This window comes from Epinephelus lanceolatus, chromosome 22, assembly GCF_041903045.1.
Source record: "Epinephelus lanceolatus isolate andai-2023 chromosome 22, ASM4190304v1, whole genome shotgun sequence".
Lineage (NCBI taxonomy): Eukaryota > Metazoa > Chordata > Actinopteri > Perciformes > Serranidae > Epinephelus > Epinephelus lanceolatus.
The window spans coordinates 20,594,681-20,621,824 of NC_135755.1; the positions used below are offsets into that span (position 1 = coordinate 20,594,681).

The 27,144-nt window shown below is 39.9% G+C and overlaps 1 protein-coding gene across 1 annotated transcript in view; it reads right to left on the reverse strand.

The window, feature by feature from the left end:
• Positions 1-27,144, reverse strand: part of col4a5 (collagen, type IV, alpha 5 (Alport syndrome)) — a 57,952-nt gene that overhangs the window by 15,786 nt on the left and 15,022 nt on the right. Inside the window, exons 2-24 of the mRNA XM_033609322.2 lie at positions 14,242-14,298; positions 12,570-12,659; positions 12,262-12,306; positions 11,804-11,848; positions 10,643-10,705; positions 10,217-10,270; positions 10,090-10,116; positions 9,455-9,535; positions 7,978-8,040; positions 7,832-7,867; positions 7,662-7,703; positions 7,468-7,560; positions 5,597-5,650; positions 5,444-5,500; positions 4,831-4,875; positions 4,693-4,746; positions 4,537-4,578; positions 3,476-3,569; positions 2,940-3,227; positions 2,282-2,371; positions 2,066-2,136; positions 1,708-1,899; positions 1,458-1,626 (exon numbers count right to left, since the gene is read on the reverse strand). Of these exons, the coding sequence (XP_033465213.2) occupies positions 1,458-1,626; positions 1,708-1,899; positions 2,066-2,136; positions 2,282-2,371; positions 2,940-3,227; positions 3,476-3,569; positions 4,537-4,578; positions 4,693-4,746; positions 4,831-4,875; positions 5,444-5,500; positions 5,597-5,650; positions 7,468-7,560; positions 7,662-7,703; positions 7,832-7,867; positions 7,978-8,040; positions 9,455-9,535; positions 10,090-10,116; positions 10,217-10,270; positions 10,643-10,705; positions 11,804-11,848; positions 12,262-12,306; positions 12,570-12,659; positions 14,242-14,298 (1,852 nt within the window). The remainder of the gene's footprint in view (positions 1-1,457; positions 1,627-1,707; positions 1,900-2,065; positions 2,137-2,281; positions 2,372-2,939; positions 3,228-3,475; positions 3,570-4,536; positions 4,579-4,692; positions 4,747-4,830; positions 4,876-5,443; positions 5,501-5,596; positions 5,651-7,467; positions 7,561-7,661; positions 7,704-7,831; positions 7,868-7,977; positions 8,041-9,454; positions 9,536-10,089; positions 10,117-10,216; positions 10,271-10,642; positions 10,706-11,803; positions 11,849-12,261; positions 12,307-12,569; positions 12,660-14,241; positions 14,299-27,144) is intronic.

Genomic DNA, 27,144 nt, shown 5'->3' on the forward strand with positions numbered 1-27,144 from the left:
TATAATGGCAGTTGGCATGAGACTGTTGTCTTTGATTTTAGATATTGGAATATAACGACACACTGTAGCTTGAATGTTGCCTTTAGAGTTGAAATGATTTGGTAGTAATTGATAGAAAATGTATTTTAGTCACTGGTAGAAATGCAACAATCCATTGGTATTGATTCATTTGAAATATTTTATTTGCTTAATATGTTCTCTAAGTTCAAAATATAAGCAGTTGCTCACAAAAACAGAAAAAGACTAGTAATGCATTCAAGTCTGGGTAAGGCAAAATCTGAGATTTACATCTAAACACGGTCTACCTGTTAGAAAACACTTGTTAAAAACATGTGAAAAGACCGGAAACTATACAGTACTGAATTGTGGCTTTAGACCATTTAGGTATGTAACAGGGTCAATTATACAGCAGTAATATGTGTAACAAAGTCAAATAAGTATTATAATTACACAAAATTTGTTTCAGTTGTTATTACCTATACTCAGTTTCTGTAACCCTACGAGGTAAGTGATATTGCTCCTGAGGTAATTTCCATGTTTTAGCCCTGTTACGCTATATTTAAAAGTTCATTTTTCATCTTAAATTTATAACCTATAAACTATAATATGCTAACATATTCCTGATTCACTTTATTTGTGTAGGGGTTATAGTTATATGGTCGTAACTGTCGGAGGATTTCGTTTTTACCTCTTGCTGTCAGGTATGTTTTCTGTGTTTTATTGTACTGAATTGAAGGTAACATGGCTGCCCTTTTGCTGTTGTACTCCATGGGAGAGAGGCTCGAGTTACATGGCCGTAATCTATGAAGGATTTTGTTTTTACCTCTTGCTGTCAGAGTTGTCAGGTCTAAGATATCCACGGACTGGGCCTTTCCATATCAACACAACACTAGAGTCCACTGGCTACAGTTAGACTGTCACCATTTCTGTTATGTCCTCTTAATGTGTCTTGCAGCCTGAATTGTCTCTTCCTGGTCTTATTAATACAGTTTTCTTAATCACTATAAGCAGATATCTGCGTATGTATACGTTCTGGTTTCCGTTTATAGTCCAAGAAAGATTGACACATCACATTTGAATGGCAGGTAAGTGTTTAGAGGCAGAACACATTGGCTGAAATGCCATCTCAGAGCCCATCGACTGTGGTCTGATTACAATTTAGCTTCATATTAGCACTTTTTAAAAATCTGAAGATAAATGAGATTAGTTTAAATAACCGGCGCACAGCTAAGGGAGTGTTGGCTTAGATATCTGCTTGATACACCGGATCTCCCGAAATATTGGCTGTTGCGCCCAGAGGCTTTATCTTAATCAGACGATAGCCAATGGGTTTTGAAACGGCAGTTTTCTGAACTTGCAGCATCAGAACTTACAGTGTTCCTCCTAAATCGAATGCAGTGAATAAATATACTTCAGAAATACTACTTTTAGAAAGTAACCTAAAACTCAGTTCTTACCAGGTGCACCAGGTCCGCCAGGTCTTCCTGAGACGCCCTGGACACCTTTCTCTCCTGGAGGTCCCTGAGGTCCAAAGCCAGGGCTTCCTGGAGGACCTCTGTCTCCTGGGATACCTTGGGGACCTGGCTCACCAGGGATACCACGTTCTCCTTTCACCAGCAGAGAGCCCTGTATGACGCATTTTAGTTATGACATGGATCATGGATGGATATATCACAATGATGGACAGACCGAGTGAAAGCCACTTACAGGAGCTCCTTTGGGTCCAGGGGTTCCAGGCTGTCCGTCACGACCGGGGCGACCGTCCAGACCGGGCAGACCGGGTGGTCCAGGGAAGCCAGTGTCACCCTTATCTCCCCTCACACCACTGACTGTGATGGCATCGCCTGGGTCTCCCTTCTCTCCTGGGAATCCTGGAGCACCTTGAGGACCAGGGGAACCCTGGAAAGGAAAGAGAGCAAAGAGGAAAGTGTTGTTTAGCCTGGTTTATTTACTAGGTAATTCTAGCTTTATAGTATTCATTTCCCATATCCCCATATTACAACTTCCGTTGCATGAATATTTGTCTTAAGATGATATGTGCTGTTTACGTTTAAGGAGTACTTACAGCAGGTCCAATGCTACCAGGTGTTCCTGGGTATCCTCTGTCTCCTTTGATACCTGGGCTACCAGGAGAACCTGATGGAGGAGAGAAAAGGAATATAGTAACAATGATGTAATAGATTCCCACTGTTTATTGTGAATGATAATTAGACAGTGCATTAGAAACTAAGTCTAATGTCTCATGTGGGAATCTGTTTAGTAGAAAGTTAGGTTGTGTTACCGGGGAATCCGGGCTGTCCTGCTGGTCCTGGGGGTCCTGGGATGCCAGTGGTACCACCAAAGCAGTTCACACAGGTGTCTCCCTTCTCACCTGAAACAGTAGCAGATCCCTGAGGTCAGTGTTTTTGTGTAAACTCTGTAAATGTAATCCATTGGTACCAGCCAAGCAGGCAAATAGTGCTCCAAAGTAAATTTTGGCGAGGGAACAACTGGCATGGCCATGTTCAAAGGGGTCTCTTGAGCTCTCACCTCAATATATGGGAATGAAAATAAGCTCTATGGGTTCTCATGAGTCTCCTCTAAACTTGAGAAGCCTTGTTCCCCGTAAATGTTTTGCTCCTTACAATCAACACTCCTTCAAATTAAAGTGGTGTATTTGTCTTTTTAAGGAAAAGGACAACCAGCCTATCTGAGGAACAATGAATCGTCTAACATATAAATATAGATACCTAACATTAAAACAAGATTGTTTTGGAAATCATAATATTAACTATGACACTATAAGTCTGTGCACATCAGATAATTAGTAACACTGACTGTAAAATAAGAAACCAAAGTATAACAGTATGTTATTCCTTAACTCTCAACAGCATTATAGAATTCTTGAAATTCAATTATGACTTCACACAATCACATACACAAACAACAGAATCTCTCACCTTTCTGTCCTGCCTCTCCAGGGTAACCTCTCTCTCCCTGCACACCGGGACGCCCAGGCTCTCCAGCGACGCAGTTTTGTCCTGCCGTGGAAAAGCCCGGAGGTCCGGGAAGCCCTGGTGGACCCTGGGCACCAGGAGACCCTGAACGTCCAGGGGGACCTGGCAAAGACAGCCCTGGAGCGCCGATGTCTCCCTTCTGACCCCTCTCTCCTGGGAAGCCTGGAGGTCCAGGCTGACCACCACCACCGATAGCTGGAAGTCCTGGTGCTCCTGGAGGTCCTGTTAAACCTGAGGAAGACACAAGGGCAAAGTTCATATAAAAAAAGAAACTGAAACAATTAAAACACCTCAATGCAACTCAGTTATTTAAAGCTGCAACTAACAATTCATTTTTGATTAATCTGCCAATTATTTTTTAGACTATTAGCAACGGCAGCCTCATCCATGGTTCTTTAGCCAGCATCTTTAGCGTTATTAAAACAACCTGACTACAGATAAAATATTTGAATGTTTTGTGTTTGTATGAGTGGGTTTACCTTGTGGCCCTCTATCTCCTTTGACTCCAGGTGCTCCGGGGTATCCGGGCTCACCTTTAGGGCCAACCTGACCTCCTGCCTGTCCGCCAAGCACCTGGTGGCAAAATTAAATGAATAATTATTAATTATTACTACACTAGGTGTTATTAAAATCATTATTTTTAACAACAAATGGAATAAAGTAAAAAATGGAGGTGATCATTTTACAATATTAATTTTAATATATAGAAAACAATCTAATACAATCACAGTAAGACAGAGGAAGATCATGACACCACCTAGTGGTCAAATTAGTGAACTGAGCACTTCTTTTTTTTTTTTTAAATTGTATTCAACATTGTTTTTAGCTTGATTTCCAATAGCAAAGTAGAGTTTGATTGAATTAATAGCCTATATCCACCAGAGGAGATGCTAAAGGCTTTAAATAATATATTTTCTTCTTATTAATAAACAACATAATATATGGATAGACAGAAATGTCCCCATCTAGTGGTCAGAAAGATGTAGTGCACCAGGAGTCAACTTGGAGAATTAGGGCGCGTCAGCTCCAGATTAGATTACTTTTTTTTTTTTCTAACATTAGTGGAGCTTCCACCACAGCCACAGTCTTCTGTTGTAGTGGTTCCCAACTGGTGGGTCGCAGGCCAAAAGTGGGTCGCAGGTCCATGCTGAATGGACCGCAAGTGACTTGCAAACATGTAAAGTTTGTACAAAACACACTTTATTTTGAAGTACAGTGAATTTCTGGCAGAGCTTTTATTGTGACGTGCTGTTTCCTGCTGTAGATTGAGTGACTAACAGACAGCTACTTGACAGAGACAGCAGACTAGCTCGACAACACGGCCAGAGGAAGGTATGACGCTGAATATGTTTAACTGTGTGGACCTTGAACTAATGAGCAAGGAGAAATCTGGATCCTGTGGCTGGACCAGTTGGGAATCAGTGACTTAAACTATCTGGTGATGAAGACCTGCTGACAGCTCCAGAAAAAACTACTGAGCCTGTAAGTGGTTAGAGTTGAGATAATTTTGTTAAATAAGAGAACTATAGAATATACACACCACTCCCGGTGGGCCTGGGTATCCACGATCACCTTTTAAGCCCTTAATAAAAGAGAGATGGGTGAAGTTATTGAAACAATCAATTACATTGATGTATGAATTGTTGTTTATAGTTTGAGAATTGATTTAAAGAAAAAAGTTGGTCAAAAAACTTACTCTCTCTCCATCCCTGCCTGGAGGACCTGGCAGGCCTGGGTCTCCTTTGATTCCCTGATAGTGAATGAGGAAAAGAACATTATACTTTGTTCACTATAAATAAAGCTAAAAACATGTGAAGAAGAGATCAGAACTCACAGGGAAGCCTGGAGTTCCAGGGTCGCCATCTTTGCCTGATTTGCCCTGTAAATAGGAGACAACGGTGATCAGGGTTCAAAGTCAAGACATTTGTGACATTTATGTTCAGTTTCCTAAATATTAACTTACTTAAATGTACCTCTGTATTTCTAAGACCATACAAGTGACGATGTCTTTGGAAAGTGAGGACAAATTTTAAGGATTACGAGTTACTGTTAAGGCCTCAGTTTGCTTCAAATGAACGAGGAGAACCATTTGTATGAATATGTCTAAAAGTTCTGAATGGTCACGCCCAAAAAAGCCAACCATCAAAGCTTCTTCCTGGCTGCATCCCACTCGTTTTTCCCAAGAATTCAGAGTCTTTTAGTCTTCTATTAGGTGGGCATGATATTCAGATTTCTTCGGAAAGTTACAAAAAACAGTTGGACCAAACCCTCACCCCGAATTCTGATTCTAAAAAAGGACTCCAGGTGCTTTAGATGATTCAGTAATTACTCTGGAGTCCTTTAGAATTTTAGCTGTAGGAAAGGGTTAGGGCAATATGATGTGGATGAAGGTCTTCACAGCACAGAAGTACAGCTGTAAATCTGTTTTTTGTGAGAAGTTTACTTACTCTTTTGCCTGCTTCCCCTGGTTCTCCCTTTTCTCCTTTCTGTCCTCCAGATGGACCCTACAATGACAGCAAAACACACAACATGGCTGTTAGGAACAGGGCTTGTTTGTGCTTTTGACATTATGATGTTCACAGGTGGGAATAGATACTTACAGGAGGTCCTGGGTAGCCTGGATCACCTGGGGGGCCTGGAACTCCTGGATCACCCTACAGAGAAAGAGTTCAAACAATATTGGTGATTGAAAGTGCTCTCCAATGTAATAATTAATCAGGGATCTACAAAGCAGGGTCTAATTAGACAACTGCTCATGACATTACAGTAGAGCTGAGCGTCATGTAGAAAATCAAATATCACAGTTTCTTTTTTTCAAATACCTCAATATGTATACTGCAATGATATTGTAGGGTTGTAGAAAACGACATCACTTTACGTAAACCAGGAAAAGATAACACTTACGATATCTATATAATATCAATTTAGCGCCCAGCCCAGCTTTGCAGATTTATAAATTGAGTTATTAGAGTAATTGTATTGGCTACAAACTCTTTACCACAACATGAATAAACATGAACACAGGAATGCTCCAGATCCACAAAATAAACCCTTCCAAAAAAAACAATACTGTACAATCCATGCTGTAACTTATTCCTGCACCCTTATGATTTGACTAGTTGACAGTGTAACAGCTCTGTGAGGTAGTATACGGATCAACAGGTGCAGAAATTATCTGCTGCCATCATGTGGCTAAAGTGGGAGTTGCATCATGCAGCAGTTTATACAGGGTACGTAAAAAATAGATGCAAATATTGTTACAATCACATGTTAGGCTTATCTATTTATTTTTATTTATTTTTTCCTGAACTCTAAAGGAAACATTTCTTGCAAGTCACATTTACTCAATTTTTTCAAATAAATCAGGCTAGTTTGGGCTTCAGTTGAAACCTGTTTGATATCAGTTTTGTTGCCTTTTACGACTATTTAACGATTTTAACTTTTTGTCCTATTTACATTTTTTTTTGTCACCTGCAGCTTAGAGGGGCAGTGGCGTAAGAAAGTTATGGTGGGCCCCAGTGCACGCCATTGTGAATGTAGTGTCTTGACACAAATAGAGACTTGACATTGGATAACATCAACATATTTATTACCCAGGAATCAATCATCATTGCATATCTGACAAATATATCAAAGAAAATTAATCCTCTGATTAAACAGTTTTAATGATTTATTTAAAGATTTCATAGCTTATGCAGATAAAGCATATCATTTTGTTTTCGATTGCTACTGACAGGGCGTTTGTCCCTTCTTAAAATGTACATTTACTTGAGTTTTAGGTTCATTTAAACTGTCTTTCATTTCCTCAGTTTTAATATACAAAAGTGTTTTATCAGTTCTTTCAAAAGTTGTTGTTTTCATGTCTTGTCTGTTTTAATTATTGACACGTAAAGCACTTTATGAATAAAGATTATTATCAAAAAGATTATTTAAAAAAAGAAAAGTTACTCATGACGTAGATGGGTTTGCCTTTTTGAGGAAATATATAGCAAATGGCACCATTTTTAAATTAGGAATATTCTTTTTTTTTTTTAACCATTCCTCTTTAAACACAGGAATATATTCAAGGTGGCAATCTGAATCACTTGCAAGGGCCCGCTCTCTCTTTGGGCCCCTCCACCCCACGGGCCCTTGTGCAACTGCACTTCCTGCACTGTCTATATTTACATCTCTATGGCCAAAATCTTCTATCACGTTATGTAATCTTATATCACGGTAACTGTATTTATCACCATACAGTAATTGTTGTGTAAACTCAATTAAGTAAAAATGACGGTACTGCAGCACTTTGATTATTTTCTTCTTTTAGGAACCTCCATACAAACAAAAAATCAACAGCTTCACGTGACACAACACTTGAGTTAAACCCTATCATTCTATCAGCCAACCCTATTTGGTATAATCAACTGAATCACAGTTACAGACACTTTGTGTGTTCAATATAAAACTGGCATCACTCTCAGTGTCTTACCTTGTCTCCTCTCTGAATCTCCGTCTCAGGTGGCCTCTTCTGTTCTCCCACTTGCCCGGGAGGACCAGGAGGTCCTGGCAGACCTGGTTCACCCTGTGTTCACACACCAGAGGAGATTAAGGGTTAACTTTAAAGCTTTGTATTAAAGGTAGAAGGTGATGATCAAACTCTGACACTGTTAACGCGATAAATACCTTCTCTCCTTTGGGTCCTTGGAAGTTCAGTCCCATGTTTCCCTGTTGGACAGAGCAGGAAAACAACAAGCTCTCAGTTTGAGACAATGACAAAGAGGATTCATGTAGAGCAAACACATGAGAATGTCGTCATTGTAAAATCAGTTGTTCTATTAACACGTCGAACTCACCTTTGGTCCAGGAAGACCTGGAGGACCTGGACGACCCTGGAAAACAACCCCAGAAAACAATTCTGTTGGACTATGATTCACTTTAACAATAGTTCAGTCAACTGAAATGGAAAATACACATGATGTTTTGAAGAAGCAGTCTTCACCTCAAGACCTCTGGGTCCTGGAGGGCCGAGTGAACCCTGCAAACCTTGTGGTCCAGGAGATCCCTGTGAACATACACACAGAAAATGTTATACAAAGCCTTTAAAATATACTTAAAGAGTTACTTTATTGTGAAAATAAATATTTTAAGAGCACTTAAGACTATTATTATGAGTGTTTTAGTTTTTTATGGATACAAAAATTGCTCCAAAAGATGGAGGTGGTTTGTTCTAAACATTTTGCAATAGTAACAAGAGATGTTCCAATAGCTACCCTTTTTGTTTCTTTTCCTATACTGACACTACAATCTGAACTTGCGTACCGACTGATATGGAATACCGATCTGATCCATTAAGGAGCGAAATCCCACATTTTTGACGCCCGGCGGGTGGGTCAACCAGAACAATGAATCCAACACTTTTGTTAGTCATCTTTGTCACTTTTGTGGAACGGAGTTTCAGACATTTGCTTCTGCACTTAGTCCTGTTTTTTTCTTCTTTGCTTTGGTAAACTTGTCGTGCTCTCTGCGTGACGTGTCTTTAAATGCTTTATGAGACTGCTGGCGTTGAAATTGGCAACAATAGTGTCAGCCCTCAATACTCAAGCCTTGCATACTTTACTCGTAGGAGTTTCATGTGTAAAAAAAATTTGTTCACTGTTGACAGTGAACGTTAAATTATTTACTGGAAATCAATTCTTCTTGAAGAGCAGCAGAGAAAATTGCTCTTAATTCAGGTGTGAAAGTACTTAAAGGTTTATTAATAAATAACGTGGTGTCGTATCGATGCACAGCCTTGCGTACTTGCTGATACCAGATCCAGCATTTTAGCCAGAGACATTACCAATACTGGTTTCTGTATTGGTTTCCATACTGGTAAGGGAATATCTCTAAAAATAATGAATATATAGATGCTTCTCCCCTGTGAGTCAGGTCTTTATCTTATTTTTATTGTTCCTTGTATTTTCTAAAAAAAATTGCCTCATTTTATTTGCTTGAATCCTGAATTGTTTTAAATCAATGCAGGATTATTGAGCACATCTTTTAATATAAAGATAAATCAGATAAAAATAACTCTAGGTTTTTAATTGTGAAAATATAAGGCATTATCTGAAGTCTGAAGATATAACAATACATATTTTGGTCATTTTAGAGGAAAGAATAAAACTCTTTCTAATATTTCGGCATATAAATGATCAGATGCAAAGACAAGCCATCAGACTGTCCACATTAATAACCTCTTAACATACAGTATTCCCCCTAATGAAGCTTTAAGGTTATAATCTTCTTTTCTTTACACTGTCTGACAGCGTCATATACAATTCTGTATCAGTTTGTTTTTCACTGACATCATATGATGTTTACAGAGTCAAATATTCAAACTCAAGACTCTACCAGGGTCAGCCTGACATATTCGGTATCTTTGGAAACTTAAAACTTGAAAATTATTTTTTAAGAGGTTAAAATACACAGAAACTCACAGGAACTCCTGGCGGTCCGGGTAATCCCACTGCTCCTTTAACTCCAAAACGATTGGTGGAGATCACATCGCCTGGGTCACCCTGTAAAGGAGCAGAGTGAACAATATGTCAGAGGTTTGTCAACAAGAGGCAAACAAACATCCGCTGTTTCTTCCAGGTTTGTTATTTCAAAATATCAAGACGCTGTTGATCAGATTTCTGAACAAATTAAACAGCGCCATCTTGTGGCAAAAGCACAAAAATCCAACTGGACAGTTTTATATCACAGAAGAGCCTTGAAGTCAAATAAACTCCTGATAAAATCATTTAAAAACCTAATTAACTAAAGAACAGCTGATCAAACTGAGTGAGAAGAATTATTAAGAAATTTAGCTTTTTTTAAATTTACACTGCAGAAGAAAAAAGCAAAATAAAAATTTAATATATGAAGAATAATATAAAACAAGAATAAAATAAACACAAAAACAAAAGTCTATTTCTATTTATTTAGTATTTTTTTCGTAATGTGATGCACTTTTTTCTTAATTTAATTTTTACCCAGGAGCTCTGATTGGGCAAAACATTAAACTCTGTGTGTGTCTATCAATAAGAGTGATACACAGGTAAAATTAGTCCCATCTTAACGATACACTTACCTTTTGTCCTGGCAGACCAGGTGGACCCTAGAGAATAAATAAAGAGAAGAAGAAAATGTTAAAGAAGACCATTTTTAAATAATAGTCTGCCAACAAAAAAACGTTCTCTTCAATGCTGCAAACTCACCTGTCGTCCTGGCTGTCCAGGAATTCCTGAAGTTCCTGGGAATCCCCGTTCACCCTGGAGAGTAGAAATACACTTCACACACAGCCCACTGATAATATATAAAAGCCTGTATATTAAAAACATGCTCAGATAAAGCTGGTAAGTGGACCTTGAGTTAAGACTTTTTTGTCAAGACCCATAAAATGTTTATTTAATGGCATAATAGAGGGGGTGGGTTTTTCAACATGAGAATAATGAGAATCTGGCAAAAATCACTTAAAGGTCAAATTTCTGGACAAAAGACGACCAAATGTGAAAATATTCAATATCACTATTATCAGATATATATAAGAAGCATCTTAATTTTTAGGGTTTTTTTTCTTGTTTTGCAGAACTTCTGTCTAGTTTGTTTTTTATTTGTTTTCCAAAACACTTTTCATCAGATACCTTTGTTCCGTTGCATCCGGGCACTCCTCTCGGCCCTGGAGGTCCATCCTGCCCAGGCAGACCCTGAGGAAACACGGAGTAAATAAGAAGTTAGATCACATATGCTACTTGACTTTTTAGTAAGAGTAGTGTTAGGATAGTGTGGTAATTATTTCAGACAGGGGTGAAAGTAATGAATTAGAACAAAGATGATTTTTTTTGTGTACTTGTAGCTTACCGAAGTTCTTCTTTCTTTTTGTTTCAGTGAAATCAGCAATTTTAGTTGAGTAGTTTTTATCCCAAGTATTGTAATTCCGTTATGGAGTAAAAAACCAAAGTCACATAAAAAAGTTCTGATACTGTGTGAGAATGGAACAAAATAGTATAGACTGATATTTTAAAAAAAATAGCATTAGTATTATTGTAATTCAAAATAAATCAAAATGAATGTTGCATCTGCCTAAATTAATCACTGATTTAAAAAGTTGAGCCTGGAGCAGATTGAGGACTTCACAGTGCACAAGACAGGGGACTTCAATTAACAAACTTATTGTAATTGCTGTAACAGATTGTGGTAGATCTTTACCTACTGTACATACAATTTTTGTTTTTATTTCACGCTTGCTTTGGCAACATCAACGTAAGTTTTCATACCAATAAAGACCCTTTTAACTGAACTGAATTAAACCCCACCGTAGGCAGTGCACCTGCGTAACACAGAGTGTCCAAGGAACCACTGTGTCTGTTTAAATAAACATTTTGCTTTGCTTTTTAGGGACACAGCCATGGTAATGTGTTAATGTGTGTGGCTGCAGCTGCTGTGGAGTTTATATTGATTATACTCCGTGTTATCTGCTCAGGTGATGATTTACTCTGCTGTAAACTCTACAGGAAGCACCAAGTTATTTAATTTACATTTATTTATTTGTAGCTGAAGTTATTTTTATTTTAAGCCGCAATATTTTTACCTGAGTAAAATATTATAGTATTCTTTCCATCCCTGATTTTAGATAAGATAAAATAAGATGAGATGAGGTGACATGAGATAAACCTTTATTGATACCCAGAGGGGAAATTCAGGTGTTGCAGCAGCATAAGGACAGAAATGAGTACAAATAGAGTGGGAAGTAAAACAATAACTAATAAGACATATATGTAAGAATAGATGATAGGGAAACTCACTGGAAGTCCTGGCGTTCCTGGAAATCCTGGCAATCCAGGTGGCCCCTGTTAGGAGGAACAATTATAACACCAAAAATATCAGTAATTCAAAGTATAAAAGCTGCAGAATATGTTAAACACAGATGAACCTGCTTGTAGTTTCTACATAATCTCACTCAGTCTGGGTGAGATGCAGTGAAATGGGGACATCTGCTGGTTAGAGGAGACTCTTACAACCTGGGATCCTGATGTGTTTGTACTGTGTTGGTGAATCAGCAAGGAAAACTAAACCAAACTGAGATTAAACTGTTTTAACTAAAGCCTGGGATTAGTCTGAAGTGATGAGACTGACCCATACATTAAGGTAAACCTGGTGAGAGTGGTGTTTTTTTTTTCAATATGTCTCTAAAATGAAGTGTGACACTGCTTTTGACGAGAGAAGGGACAGCATAAATAAAAAAAAGAAGTAATGTACTCACTCTTATTCCTTTTGCACCAATAAGTCCTTGAGGTCCATCGCTACCCTGTGAAGAAGAACAGACATTAAACTGGATTAGATTAATAATCTTTAAACGAACTGTCAGTTGCACTGAGAATAAAAACTATTCTGCACTGAGAGTTTGCACCAAAACACTCATCACATTCTCCGTTTTGTTTACTATTCAAAGGCGAATACTTGTACACAGAGTAGCCTTAAAAACTGCACATATTCTTGCTAGAAATGCCTGAACCAAAGTGAAGTTTCTCCTCTAAACATTCCGACTCTTCAAATTGACCCCTGACCCACCTTCTCTCCTCTGGGTCCAATGGGTCCCTCAGGTCCTGGGAATCCTGGAACTCCTGGCTGTCCGGTGAGACCTGGGAAACCCCGCTCACCCTGCAAACAGTCACACAGATACAGTAAACAAATAAATCTACCAAGTTCTCCCATTAACATACTCTAAGTGGATGCTGGTGTATAAACACATAATACCTCGAACCTCAAACTCAGACTGCAAAGACCTGGCCAATAGCCAAGTCTTCCTATCACATTCAAATCTGCAAGCGTCTGGGGATATTTCCAAAACTATAATGATTTCACAATGTGGCTGTGCCTAGCTGAAGCCTCATCATTTCAGCTGTGCAGTTATTATGTACTACTTCTACTTGCAGTCAATTTTATGGCTTGTTCTCGTGAAGTGTAAAGGTCAAACATTTTCCTTTCACGTCTCTGCTGGAGTTTATTGCAGACAATTCGCATTTGGATGTGAGTAGGACTATAATTAGTTGCATGATATGTGTGTATTTATGTTTCCAAAGCCACACTTTAATTTGAGAAAACAGTGTTATAACAATTGCAGTTGTGTTCTACCATGAATCAGCTGCTTTCTGCATGAAGTTTAAGCAACTACATGTGTACAGTAGATGACGCCAGACGATTAGGCGTCATTCAAACTGCAGGCAAATCAGATACGTTTCTCAGATCAGGCCTTTAAGACAGACTGTTCACACTGTTATTTGCAAATGATCAAATCAGATTTGTGTGTCCAAACATTACTACCCTATCAGCATGTGTTGCTGTGGTAACAACGCAGGTGTCAGTAAATACACAGCTATGCCGGTGATGGGACTTTCCAGTGTGGAAGCATGAGAAATAGAGGTCTGTCATTTTGCCATCCACACAATCACACTGTCTAGTTTATTTCGGCATTGACTGTTGTTCTCCACCACGGCACTCTGCTAGCAGCAGCATGGATTCTGCTCAGCACTTTCGTCAACCTGGATTTGACGTCTTAGTTACGTGTCATGTTGCAAGTGATGTAAGGACACTTTACAATAAGATTTGAGCATCCAATCTGAGACACATCTGATTGGAAACGCATTTCAAACCACCTCCAAATTTGGTTTGGATCACACTGAATTGCATTTCATTTTGCTTTCTGTTGTTCAGACATTCTAAAATCAATCTGAATACAATCTGAATATGCCAAAGTAAGGATCTGGGCAGGCAGTCTGAACAAGGCCTCACTGGTACCCTTGAAAATGTACTGTGATATGGAGTATTTCCTCAGTTAGCTGTTTTGTCACCACTGAACTTAATTATCACTTACTGGATTTTAATACATATGGCCCTATCTTGCAATGTTAACAAAAGTGAAAAATAATTCATGTATCTGCCCTGTGATTTACATCCACTACAAAAATTCATGGGTTCCTCTTTGGCCCATGGTACACCCTTCCACCAAAGTTCTTGAAAATTGGGCCAGTAGTTTTTTCCATAATACTGCTGACAAACAAACAAAAAACTGAACCAAAAACATAACCTCCTTGGCCAAGGTAATATAAAGTATGTCTGTATAGGAGAAAATATAATTGTTGGCAACTACCGAACATTAAAAAGACACTTCAATCTGCTTATAACTACATTATAAAGCATTTATTGAACGTGTATTCTGTGCGTTGTGTCACTTTTTGCCTACCTTGCTTCCTTTCACTCCACTGCAGTCACATTTGGATCCCACACATCCATGGCAAGCCTGTTGGATGACAAGAAAAAGAAAGATGAGGATGCATGTTGGGGAAATGTCATTTATTTATATGACTTATATTTTCAGTATCATTAAAAACAATCTTACTTAAGATTCTTGTGGCCAAATATGGCAACAAAAACAAAAACATACAGACAAAATCATAGACAGATAACCTTAAGTATAGATCAGAAGTGAAGTATACAAAGATGTTGCTGCCGAAAATCAACATGTGGGCATTTTCCTTGGAAAACAGAAGTAAAAATGTTGAAAAGTCAGAATTTTTTTACCCAAGAAACTACTGCTGCATCCTGTACATTATGCTCTCTTTGCATGCATTTAGTCTGCACTTGTTTTGTTGATGAATTGTCTTTTATATTAGGCATTTCTATCAATGGAAGTGGATACTTTCATGCTGAAATCCACCAGCACCACTAGAGGGCGCTTCACTGTCACTCTACTGCATGCTACAGGCAGCATCTCTTCCCAAGACCCATGGATTTTTCTGCAGGGGTTCTTTGATAATAAGATGCAAGGTCAGCAAGGACCACAACAACAAGCTAACCTCAAATAAAAGTTTTTATCTGAAATAAAACAAATTTATCTCCCCAGAACTCTCAGCAGGAAGTGCTGTTCTGAAAGCGCAAAGAGTGAGAAAGTTGTGGAGAAGCGGGTTAAAGGAGAGCGGGAGGGAGTGGGAGTGCCAAGCAGTTGATTAACTTTTCCCATGCTTGTTGACACAGCGAATGCCAGACGGGCATCGATTGCACGCATGCCAGGCAGTCAGGTTGTGGGAAAGATGGGGAGGCAGTGAGCGCACGAGAGAGGACAAACGCGCAGACAAGTCAGCATTCTTCTGTGTCTGCAAAAACCTTTTGTGCGTCCATGTTGGTGTTGATGGCTCTGTTTTAATGGGCGGTGCAGACAGTAGGGGTGTGGCTAGATCTCAGTCTAAAAAATAGCAGAAAATTGTAAGAAATGAAGGTTATAATTTCCCCAAGGGGACGTCTTCAAATAATCTGTGCGACCAACAGTTAAAAACCCAAAGATATTCTGAAGATGAGGGATGAGTCTAAACAGATGATCCTGAACGCCTAGTACTGATTCATACCTGCCGTATAATAATACATAAGCCATAATTATGCATCAGTGATTGCTGTGGCATTATAAATTGAGTCAACAGCTTGTTGTGACTGAATTACATATTATAAAGTAATGGCACTGAAAAGAAACTGCACATGTGAATCAGGCACAGCTGGCAAATAGCTGCTCGAGTTGGTGCTGACAAATTGTTTCTGTTCTTCCATCGGTACTATCAGATCGGTGCTTTTACATGGATGGATGGATTGACAGATTTATAGATAATGACTGAATAGCCACAGAAGGAAACAATCAATCAAGCGAAACAATTTCATTACATCAATAAAATAAATTACAAACAATCCATGGTTGGCTTCTCAAATGCCATGTGAAGATACATTTGAGTTTTGGACTGTTGGTTGAACAATCCAGTTGGCTGCAATCTGCAACCTCACCACTAGATGCCACTAAAGCCAACATGCAGCTTATTTAAAGGAACACTTTACTGAATTTTCAACCAGTTCTGTGTCACTGCGGTGTGGGGAGTGTGTGCAGGTGAACGGTGTTAGGCTTCCATCAGTGCCACCAGCTCCTTGAGCCAAAATTTGATTTCTGCCAAACACTGGAGTGCACTTACTCCCCACACTGCGGTGACACAGACCTGGTTGAAAATTGGCAAAGTGTCCCTTTAATTGCAGTTAACGATATGGGAGTCAGCTTTGTAGCAGTGACAGAGGACAGTGGGAGGTAAAAACAGCTGTTCAAATTTGTACCAAACCATTTTCTACAGTGGAAATGTTTTAAGATAGTAGTACATCTTTCTGTTTTGCATCAGTCTAAAAAGATTTGACAAAGAAACCTCAGAGCCAGGACACACATGTGTATGTGTTTCTCTGTTAGGTTACCTCACATGACTGTATGTGTGTTTCAACACCTTGTAGATACACAATCAAGCCTCCGTGCAACTCTCACTGAGTAAACTGACTTAAGTATGAAAGTTTTTTTTTACTAGTTTTTGCCACAAACTTTAATAAACATTTAAAGAATATCAAACACATTTTAATATTCAAGGGTACCACAATCAAAAAGTCAATCGACAGAAAATGTATCGCCATTTAATGATAATTTAAGACAGTTACTAAGTAGAAATGCCAAATTCTGGCCGGTTTCAGGTACTCAAATGTGAGGATTCTATGCTTTTCTGTTTTACATCATTTTAAATGGAACATACATTTAGGTTTTGGGCTGTTTGTCGAACAAAACAAGCAATTCTGAGATTTTAAGACGTTATATTCGTCCTGTTTTCATTATTTCCACAGTGCAGATCTGTGCTCTGACGGACTGATAGCTTGATATAGTGGCGGCTTCCTGTACGGCTCAGAGGATAAAGCAAAGCACTCTTCACAGCCAGGGTTGAAGGTTTGATTCCCACTGATGTCTTCCATGCCAGGAAGCATGACCTTATCACACATCAGGAGATTTTTTTGGATTAAAAGATACACAGAATGTCACATGTTGGCAGTAAACACAAAACGTGTGCAAACTGTTATCTGGACTGGAAGGTAGAGCGGTTATCAACACATACATACATGCCTCAATACATCTGTACAGGGGTAGCCAAGTGTGTGTGTGTGTGTGTGTGTGGAGGTGTTTTTACAAGCCCTGAATCTCCAGATTAGTCTCTGGTCTGCTTCAGCTCAATGCAGTCTGCTCTCCCACGCCCAGGCCTGCAGCTCACTCTCTTTTCACCTCCATCTATCTCTCTCTCTTTTTCTCTTCATCCATCTGTTTTCCTGCCATCTCTACATTCAGTCCTCTCCCCCGCCCTTGACATGAGTTTATCCAGAGCTCTCTTGCTCTAATAAGGCTAGCATTCAAAGATGCTCACTCAAAACCCTTGAGATTTCCACTTAAACCAGCTGCAGCTCTGCTCCGTTAACCACTTGTCATTTAAGGAGGCAGGTGGTTTCTCATTCAGGGATTCAAACAGGCAACTTTATGGACACTCACTCACACACTTTTACCTCTTTGAGCTACGTTCGTGCCCTCAAATTTGCCATAAACTGAACTGCACACTGGCTAAGAGGCCTTGCCGTCCAACAGGACAAGAAGAAATACTTCGAGGGAAACAGTACCAACCACTTTACCGCTTGAACTGCTCAGGTGTGTCATAACAAGCTGCATCCATCAATGCAAAAACAAGTGAAAGGGAAAAAGAAAAGAGAAATATCTTAAACGTATCAAATATGGCTGATTTCAGAATATTTTGGTGAGTTAAAAGCATGAAGGCTTTAAAAAAATAACATGTCATTCCTAAGCAAACCTCTCGTTTGGCTGCCGCGCAAGCAGTTTATGGATCATTTGGATGAGGCAGCAGATAAACAACAAAATAGTAATAATGAATAATTGGTAGATATTTCTCTAAAATTGACCACAGATCCAAGTTTTACCCAAAAGTGGCACTAAAGTGATCATTTTTAACAAAAGTATCTAACTATAAAGCAGGGAGTCTCTGTCTGTCCTTGACATGTCTCGAAAACTATTCATCTGATCTATTTCACACTTGGCATGTGGATTGCTGGGAACCCAGGGATGTGCAGTGTTGTATTTGGTGCAATTTAGACATGGGACACATTCAATAAACAGCCGAATAGCGCCCTACAGATTCACACGTCTTCATCTCTCCATCGCTCGTTACAGTAGGCTACATTCAGCAACAGAAAGAAAAAGACCAGAAAGACCAGAGATTACATTGTGGAAACCTCAAACACTTGCACACAAGCATCAGCAATTGTAAATTCCTGAATTAATGCTTTTGTTCTTGGACCCAACAAAGCGCAGTGTTGAGTGTGAGGTCGTTTGGATGAGCAGTTCTTGAGAAAGCTGCAAGCTAACCTGGTCTGTGTGCATCCGGCTAGAGAGGAAAGGGAGAAACGCTATGGTGCTGCTGCTTTGACATAATTTACACTGAGCAGGAAGTCACAAAAAGAGTCTGAAAAGTCACTAAACCTTGATAGAAGGTTGGCAACACCTCAGTGTGTAGGATTGGTGGCATCTAGCATTGAGGGTGCAGAACTGATACTTCACCTATGTGCCAAGCATGTAGTCGACACAAAAACACAAATTACCCTATCTAGAGCCAGTGTCTGAATTCAAGACTTTTGCTTGTAAAAGAGTATTGTTACACTGTAGTATCACGACTAGGGATGCACGATAATCATGTCATCAGTATCGGCCGATATTGCCTTTAAAATGAACAATCAGAAACTGCCAACATGCTTTTTCTTAATTTGCACAATGAATGAATATTACATACGTTGAAAAGAATTGTATTCCATGTCTCCATCTGCTGGTGGGCCTTCACAATAAGAGTATGCATGCATAATAAGATGTTAATTCCACTATAGAAGAGACTTGATGATCACTTCAATTAGGCAAGGAAAAAAGTGGATATAATGATAGCGGTATTGGTTATCGGTCAAATGAGTTGTTTAGGGCTGCCTCCTAATAGCTGACCAAACCTTAGTCGCACAGAAAGGTCGTTAGTCGGCAAGATTTCATTGGTTGCTTAGTTGCCAAAAAAAACCCAACTTATTCCACAGGCTAGTTAATAACATGTCGGGCAGGAAATCCAAAGTGTGGGATCATTTTGAGAAGGTGAAGGATGAACCCAAGGTGATATGTAAACTCATCTTCATTGGTCGACTACAAACATGACGTATCATCTGAAACATGGAAGTAGCTACATGCCCATTAGCCACTTAGCACAATCATTACTGCTTTACCGACAGCGTCATTAACAAGCGGCTCGCTCAGTGTGTGACGTGCACTTGTAGATAAAATATAGGCCTATATTAATGAAGGTTCATTAGTACGGTTTGTATTTCTCTGTAATGTAGCACAGTGTTAACAATATTACTGACATTATTCTTTCTCACACCTTCAACTCAAACCATTGTGTTGCCCCGCCCAAAATATATCATTTAATAATTAAATTAATATTGGTAGCATGCAGGCGACTAGTTGACTAATGGCCCTAAATGACGACTATTGGTCGACTAGGAAAATTCTTAGGCAGGGGCAGCACTAGAGATGTTACACGTTGGCTTATCGGATATCAGCAAAACATCCATATCATGCATCCCTACTTTGACTTCAGTAAAAGATCTGAGTAGTTCTTGCACGACTGCATTTAACACATAATAGGTGATGTAACATGCTAAATTATGGTATAACCTATATTATTACATCATTAATCTTTGATCTTATAACACATTTTATTTAGTATCATATTAGCTGCAGGCTGGGGTCATGCACAGAGCTGTTGCCTTTTGGGGTAAAATAATAGACTAAACTGAACTGAGCCTGAACACAGTGTTAAAAGCACTTCTCTCTCTCTGTGCTGCTCAGGCCCTCTCTCCACCCTCTCATTTACCCCCACAGCACTGATGGGGCATGTAATCCACTTAGAGAGGTCAGTGAGCTGCAGATATTTGCTCCACTCCCTCCGTCTGTATCTGTCTTTTAGCTCTCTCTATCATTTCCCTCACTCTCTCCTCACCTCCGTCCCACTTTTTTTTTTCCATCACGCCAACCCCAGCTATCAGGCCTGAGGGGAGGTAACTCTGACAAGCCCCGGCCGGCCCGCTCAGCACCACTGGAGGTCCGTACAGGACAGGTAATAGTCAGAGGCAAGATGGCGCAGGTACAGCTCTCACACTGAGGGTGAATGTTCAGCACTATCTGAGGTCAACATGACGCAGTTAATTAGCAAAAGTAGCTTAAATTTATATTTAGAAGTCTAAATGTCCTGCGTGTGTTGGCAAAAATGGTAAATAATATTCATAGCTGTGTTTTAATTAGTTTATAATCACCTGAAAAGACGAGTCGCCGTGTTCTCGTTACCCTAGAAAGAGCCGTTAATATCGGGGTTTAAACCGCAGCGGCTCATTAAGTCCGCCATGCTCTTCTACAGTAACCCAGAAGGGACAAACCAAACGCTAGCTCTAGAGAGGGCAATTTGCGGTTTCTCGTCTTTGCGTCGGCCACCGTAGTTCTCCTAAACACTTCGCAAAGGGGAGAAGATTCAGTTTTGGACTTAAGAAAGTATCGACTTTACTCAATTATTATTATCATTATTATTATTATTTATAACTTTATTGCTCCTAACAGCAATGGACAGACAATTAACACTGCAGAACAAAATTGTCTTGAGAGTGGGTTTTACCTGACATTAATGCACACGTGGATATGGATTCATCATCTTACAGCATAAGAAGAAACACAGCTACCCATGTGACACCCTCCATGGACATAATAGTACGCATCCATCCATACATATGCACATACATATCACACATTTACATACGTGTACATTCAAATATATACGTGTGACTCCACAAACAATGAACCTAGACTTCTCTCAATTCTTGTTTTGGATCTCAATGTTTTTGCTCTAGTTTGTCAAATTTTGTGTGTCTGGTGCTTTCAGTTATTGAATGAACTTTTATTTTGATTGATGTACAAAAACAAACTGCATTAAAAAGTGAGAAGGAGCTAGGTGTGAACAGAGCGATGGAGAGGTGAGCCAGGTGAGCTGAGGTGAGGTGAGGAGGGGGGAGGGAGCGGAAGGCATGTACCCTGGGATTAGACTGGCGAGACTGGAATTCCCCCGCTCATCAAAGACTGATGATTAGACACCTACGTATACACACTGCCCTGCCCTGGATAGCACACACACACACAAACACACGCTCATATGTATGCATTCATGCAGCATAGAAACACACACTGTAGATAGCCAAATACTTTGATAAATTATACACACAGCTGCGAGGACAGAGTGTACTACCATCATTAATGCACACAAACACTGAGTGTGTGAAACCCCCACCGTCTAACCACAACTAATAACTTCTGCTTTTCAACACTGATTGCAGATCAGCTGTCAGAAACCGCAATCTGGAACTGGAGCCAACATGTTCACACACACACACACACACACACACACACACACACACACACACACATGGATACAACATATTTCCAGTTACCTTGACTCGAAACAACATAACTTGTTCCAGGATGACTCTGTACTATTTTTGACTGCACACATTACAGGTATATTTGCATGTATAACTGAGGCCCTACTTACCCATGTCATTTAGTGTGTCTAATATCAGAATAGAGTCCAATTTAAACCTTTTTATTTACACTTTAAGGTAAAATAATCCCTTTATTAACAACATAGCGGGGATATTTGCATCATTACAGTAGCACAGGGGAGTGCAAAACATCAAACATCAGTTAAAAAACACAAAGCAATAAAATAAGTAATCAGTAGAAAAGAAGCAAAATATAATAAACAGACAGGCTGCATGACTGCCTTCATTATTGCATGTACAAAGTATAGATGTTGCAAAGTTTAGTGCAACTATATGCTGATATTGCACCTGAGTTACCTCAAATACTTTCAAATACGGTTCAGCTCTTTTCCTTTTAGAAACACATATACTTTATACTTACTACTTGGCAATAACTCTGGTTCTCATACATGCATCGCCATTAACAGGATATGAATCTGAGTCAGCCATAACACACATCATATTGCCAAAAAATGCCATGTTTTGTGCCTGAGGAGCAACAAAGATTATGTGTATGGCATGACATTTTGAGCATTGAAATCTTCAATGCTCCTTTCATTCATACGTTTTACTGTTAAATACCTCCCTGATCTTCCCCTAAAACATGTAGGGGCTAACTGAGCATATTAATGTGATGAAATATTTCAACTTGCATTAAAACATGGGCTTGTTCACTCCTGATTTTACTAATACGGCCACCCAACAACAGCATCAGAACAACCTAATTAGGTTTTCTTACTCTGTTTATTTGTAAGATCAATATAAAACAACTTGTCAAACAATAAAAGAGTGGCAGTCCTTGGGTCCTTACAGATATTTTACGTTTTATATTTGCATTCTTTCCTACTTCAAACTACTGCATGACTTTTAACTTCAGGATGAAAAGTTCTGTCTTATCTTGTATCTTATAGCTTTTCACTTTTGCTTTAAGTTTGGCTTTATACTTAAAATATGAAAAAAGTAATTGTAGTTTGGAGTTAGTTACTGCTGACAATTTGATGTATTGATATAGAAAAACTAGACGATCACGTTACTATAATGGTATAATTCCATGGCTCAGCATCTGTGTGTGTGTGTTCTGCAACACATGCTGAATATCTGTGTGTTGAAAGTGTGTGTGTGTTTATCCTTGTTCTGAAGTGTGGCACACCAGGCTCCGAGCTGCTGCCCTAAAACTGTTGATCCTTTCATCGCGGCTGGACTTCGACTACTTCAAGGTGCTGACACCCCGAGAGCGACGAACAAACCAAATATTTTCACTTGGCCAAAAAAAAGCCGACCATGTGTGTTTTGACTAACCAGCCCTTTGGAAGAGGAAGACCCCCGACAGTCCCACAAACACACACTCACACACACACGCCACAGTGCCGGTCCAGGAATTCCATTGATATTCCTGGGAATTCTCTTTCTTCTAAACGCAATTTTCTCTCCTCTCTTCTCTTTTCATTTGGTCTAATGAACGTTGACCCCGAGTGACCTCCCACTGAGAGATACACGCAGGGAAAGCGCTTACGGGTTTTGAGGCACCAGACCTGGTTCCTTTGGTAAGCAATTTAGTGTTAGTGGCAATTTCGTGTTCATCTTTGCTCCCTGGATCATGCAAATACTGCATTACCCATGAACACACTTTATAGGAAGTGTTTGGAATTCCTGTAACTTGACCATCCAGATGGAACTTTATCTAAACAGGCCCTGAGAGGGAGAGGTAAACACATACACACACAAGATGTGTTTGCATCACTAATGTTCTGCAAATGTATGGGAACAGAATCAGAGGTGTAAACAGCATCAGGTCCCATGCATCTTATCCTCCGCAGTGGTTTTCACACCACAGGGGTGCGTTAGTCCATCCTTAAGGAACAGAAACATGAAACAATGACTATAAACTACACTAAAGAGCTCTGAATTAACTGTCTGTGGTCGGGCTGCATTGTGGGTAATGTAGGCCAGCCCAGTCGTCACACGAAGATGTGTCTGATGTTCAGTGTGTTGTAAATCTATGGGTAAGGGGTCACTGTTCAAGTCTAAAACTGTTCAGAACGGTTAATTTCAAGGCCTGAACATGGCTGTGGAAAGGCAGATTGCAAATAATGCAACACATTTAAAAGCCTTGTGACTTGTTCATTTTGTAACTCTATGAATTTTCCAAGCTACGAACGTTGTTTTTTTGTCTGTCACACTTAATTTCCCCGTGTGAAATACTGCAGTATGCAACAATAAAGTCCAATTTCCTCAAATGAAACCCTATGAAAGTCCCACTATTGCTACAAATCAAGTGTAATTTGCTTTTTCTACCACTAGATGGCACAAAAAAGTGTCCACGAATGAGTACAACAGGTCTAAGTTAAACAAAACGGACACAGGGTCGGCAAGAGGTTAAAGCTGTGAGAAATTACAGCTTCGTTCTCAAAAATATAACTTAATATTAGCATTTTTAGTCACCATATAATCCAGAGTGTTGGTGCCTTTTCTGTCTTCACTGTGCTCTAAGATTCTTAAGTGCCTAATTAGTGCAATTCTTTGGTTTGCAAATCTAAAGAAAGAAGGCTGCAGACTATACATTGCTAATCTACCCATCTTTGTTCCAGAAAATGTCCTCACGTGGATCTTGTAAACAGGGGGAGGTTGAATTCCTTCCCCACGGGAGACATGACAACCCGCCCTAGCCCAGCCCTACCCATCCCATCCCTGCCCGGCCCTGCCTGACACAGGTTTAAACATGCCTCTCTACCATCTCTCTGCAATGCTCCACATACATCACCACTTGGCACGGTTCAACGTAGCTACGGGCAACAAGAAATTAGAGAGGGGAGCAGCGGCTTGCCAGGTGAATACCTGGATATGTGTAGCCTGGGGATAGACTGAGAGAGGGCAGGTAGGAGGAGGGAGGAGGGAAGGAGGTGACAAAGAAAGAAAGACAGATGAGAAGAGAAAGGGAGCGAGGAAAAAGGAAAAGCTCACCTCCTTTTCTTTCTAAATTAAAGCATTAAAATCGCACTGATAAGATCACGTCACATTTGGGTTCACAGTCAGAAACTGTTACTGAGAAAGAACAGACAAATTTGTGTGGTCCGAATTGTTGTCCTTCCTTTGGACTCAAACAGTCCAAAGCACAGGGGTGTGACCGGTCTGTTTCATACAACCATAAACCTTTTTAGGGGTTTCAGTCCAGCGGTCACGACATGAGCCGCTCCAGTGGAACAAAAGAATCTATGTTTAAACAAATCCCTTTATGTTTCTTTCAAGTTCGCTTCAACTGGGAAGTTTTGTCTCGGTCTGTGTCTCATCAGAACCTGTAAATATGTCCAGCTGTAACTGCATCCATACATGTGTCTACAACATCCTGCTGCTGTCTGCTCGAGGGATTTTTGCACCCTGAGCCAAAAAAAGAAAAACTCAGCTAGAAACATCAGTCCAAACAAATCACGACCCTGTTTACTTTTAAACATATCAGACTTTGACATGAAGGTCGTCAACATCTGTGTAAACCTTTGAGTAAGCTGCTCCACGCTTCCATAAACCAAGCAGGGAAACCTGCATACTGGAGGTGCATCCCTGTTTGGATAAGCTGCAGCCTAATCTTAATATTTACCCAGGAGCCTCTGCTGTAGCCAAAACAAGATGGTACATCCTGATACTTTATCTGCGAGATAGCGGGACAGAGAGGAGGACTTGAGTTTTTTAATGCTGGCTCACGTGCTGCAAGCTTCTGACTAAAGCTGAAGGGACTAATATTTGTGGAGAAAGGTGAAATAAATGTGTTAACACTTGAACTTTGGACCCATGTTTGATTGTTGAACATCACATTACCAAACTATTTTGGGCTTTTCCACCAACTTTTGGAGCCTGGCTGCACAGGCAGTGTTCAAGTTCATCCCAAAGGTCAGTCCAGTCCCCAGAAGTCATCTTTGAGACCCAGAAAAATGTTTGTATTGTACATTTCTGCAAACCAAAGGTGGCAAGACACCTGCCAGGCTGCAAACCACAGTTCAAGATGTAAGCAATTGCCATGATTCCAGCGGCTTTTTAGGCACCAGACTTGGCTTGACCTGTCACTGTTTTTCCAGCAGGGATGGCGCCGCAAAAAATGCCTCTTGCTTAGAGCCATTGGTGTTTTTCAGTGGGGATTGTGCCCCCAAAACTGGGTATTTCAAGCCAAACCATGATCTTTTTCTAAGCCTAACCAAGTGGTTTTTGGGGCTAAATATAACAACACCTCAACCACAGGGTTGTTGAAATGGAAATTTGAAAAGTATCCACTACATAATAACATGCAAATATAATGTTTCTGAGGTTTGCGGAAACATCGCCAACATCTTTTCTGGCGATTGGGTTGCAACATTGGATGTGGTTGAAATCAGGTCTCTGTGCAGGCCGGTCACGTTCCTGTACACCAAACTGGGAGAACCATTTTTTTTAATCTGGCATTGTGCATAGGGGTACTGTCATGTTGAAACAGGAAAAGGGCTTCCCCAAACTAACACTACACCAGAGATGATTCTCTCCCTGCAGCTGTCTTCTATTGTTAAATCTGAGCTGCATCAAAGACGTACCTTTCCTGGATTTGACTCTTTATGATACATTTTTGGCACTTAAGAGTACTTTTTGTTTTCAGCTTATGCTTTTTGCTTATGCACTGTGAAATCTTTTCTTGTATAGAGTTCCTCTTTTACATTAGTGGTGTTTTCTTTCACTATGAGCTTAGAAAGACAGAGTCCAGATGCTTGTCGTAATTGCAGTTAACTTAAATCAGCTATCTGAAATATCATCATATACTGTAGTACTGACAGTCCCCTGTATTAGAAATTTGGGCCCCAGTCCACAACACGACAAACACCCCCAAGTAAGCAGGGGTGTCCACATACCTCCCTGTACTTTAGCCATGCTTCTACCTGTCCACCTGCAGTTCCAGATCCTCGCCACATGAGGGCGGCAACAAAACTGGGAGGCACGCAGGTAAAAAGATGAGGAGCATCTCAGCCAAAATAAAACATTATTTAGACAATAATGACATAAAGGTTCATTAAAACAATTACTTAAATAACATAATGTATCCCAGATACAGTTAGAGTTGCTGACTGTGTCTTCTAGCGGTAGTTTGGTTCACATCGACACAGCTGCAACATGCTCTCTCTTGCTGCTCTATGTCCTCAGTGTCTGATCTGATCTCCTGAAGAGACAGGTCACAGCAGGTTCCTGCCCTGCCTACATTTCTCTTAAACATCCTCATTTTTGCCAGCATCTGATGTGAACAGGCACATCTGCAGTGCTGCAGCTGAAATGTTACAGGGAAGTTCAACTGTTCAGCTGTCTATTGGTTTTGCACTAAAAAATGAGAAAAAGTAAAACATTTGGAGGGGACACATTTATGACCTGAACCTGAAAACATCTGCTGTGACAGAGTGGCCTCTCCAGTGGCTGTTAGCGTTTAGCAAGGTTTAGAATGGTGGTTATTCAGTCATTTAGTAGCCTGTCTTTTACCATGCAATGGGGAAAAAGTGTACTTGAAAACTCTCCACACAAGATGAAGATCAGCCTTTTTTAAAGCTTTGTGGCAATGCACCTCTAAGATAATTTAGCTTTTCAAGACTTTTCTCAACCAATAAAGGAGCAGTTAATCCTCTTTTCTGCA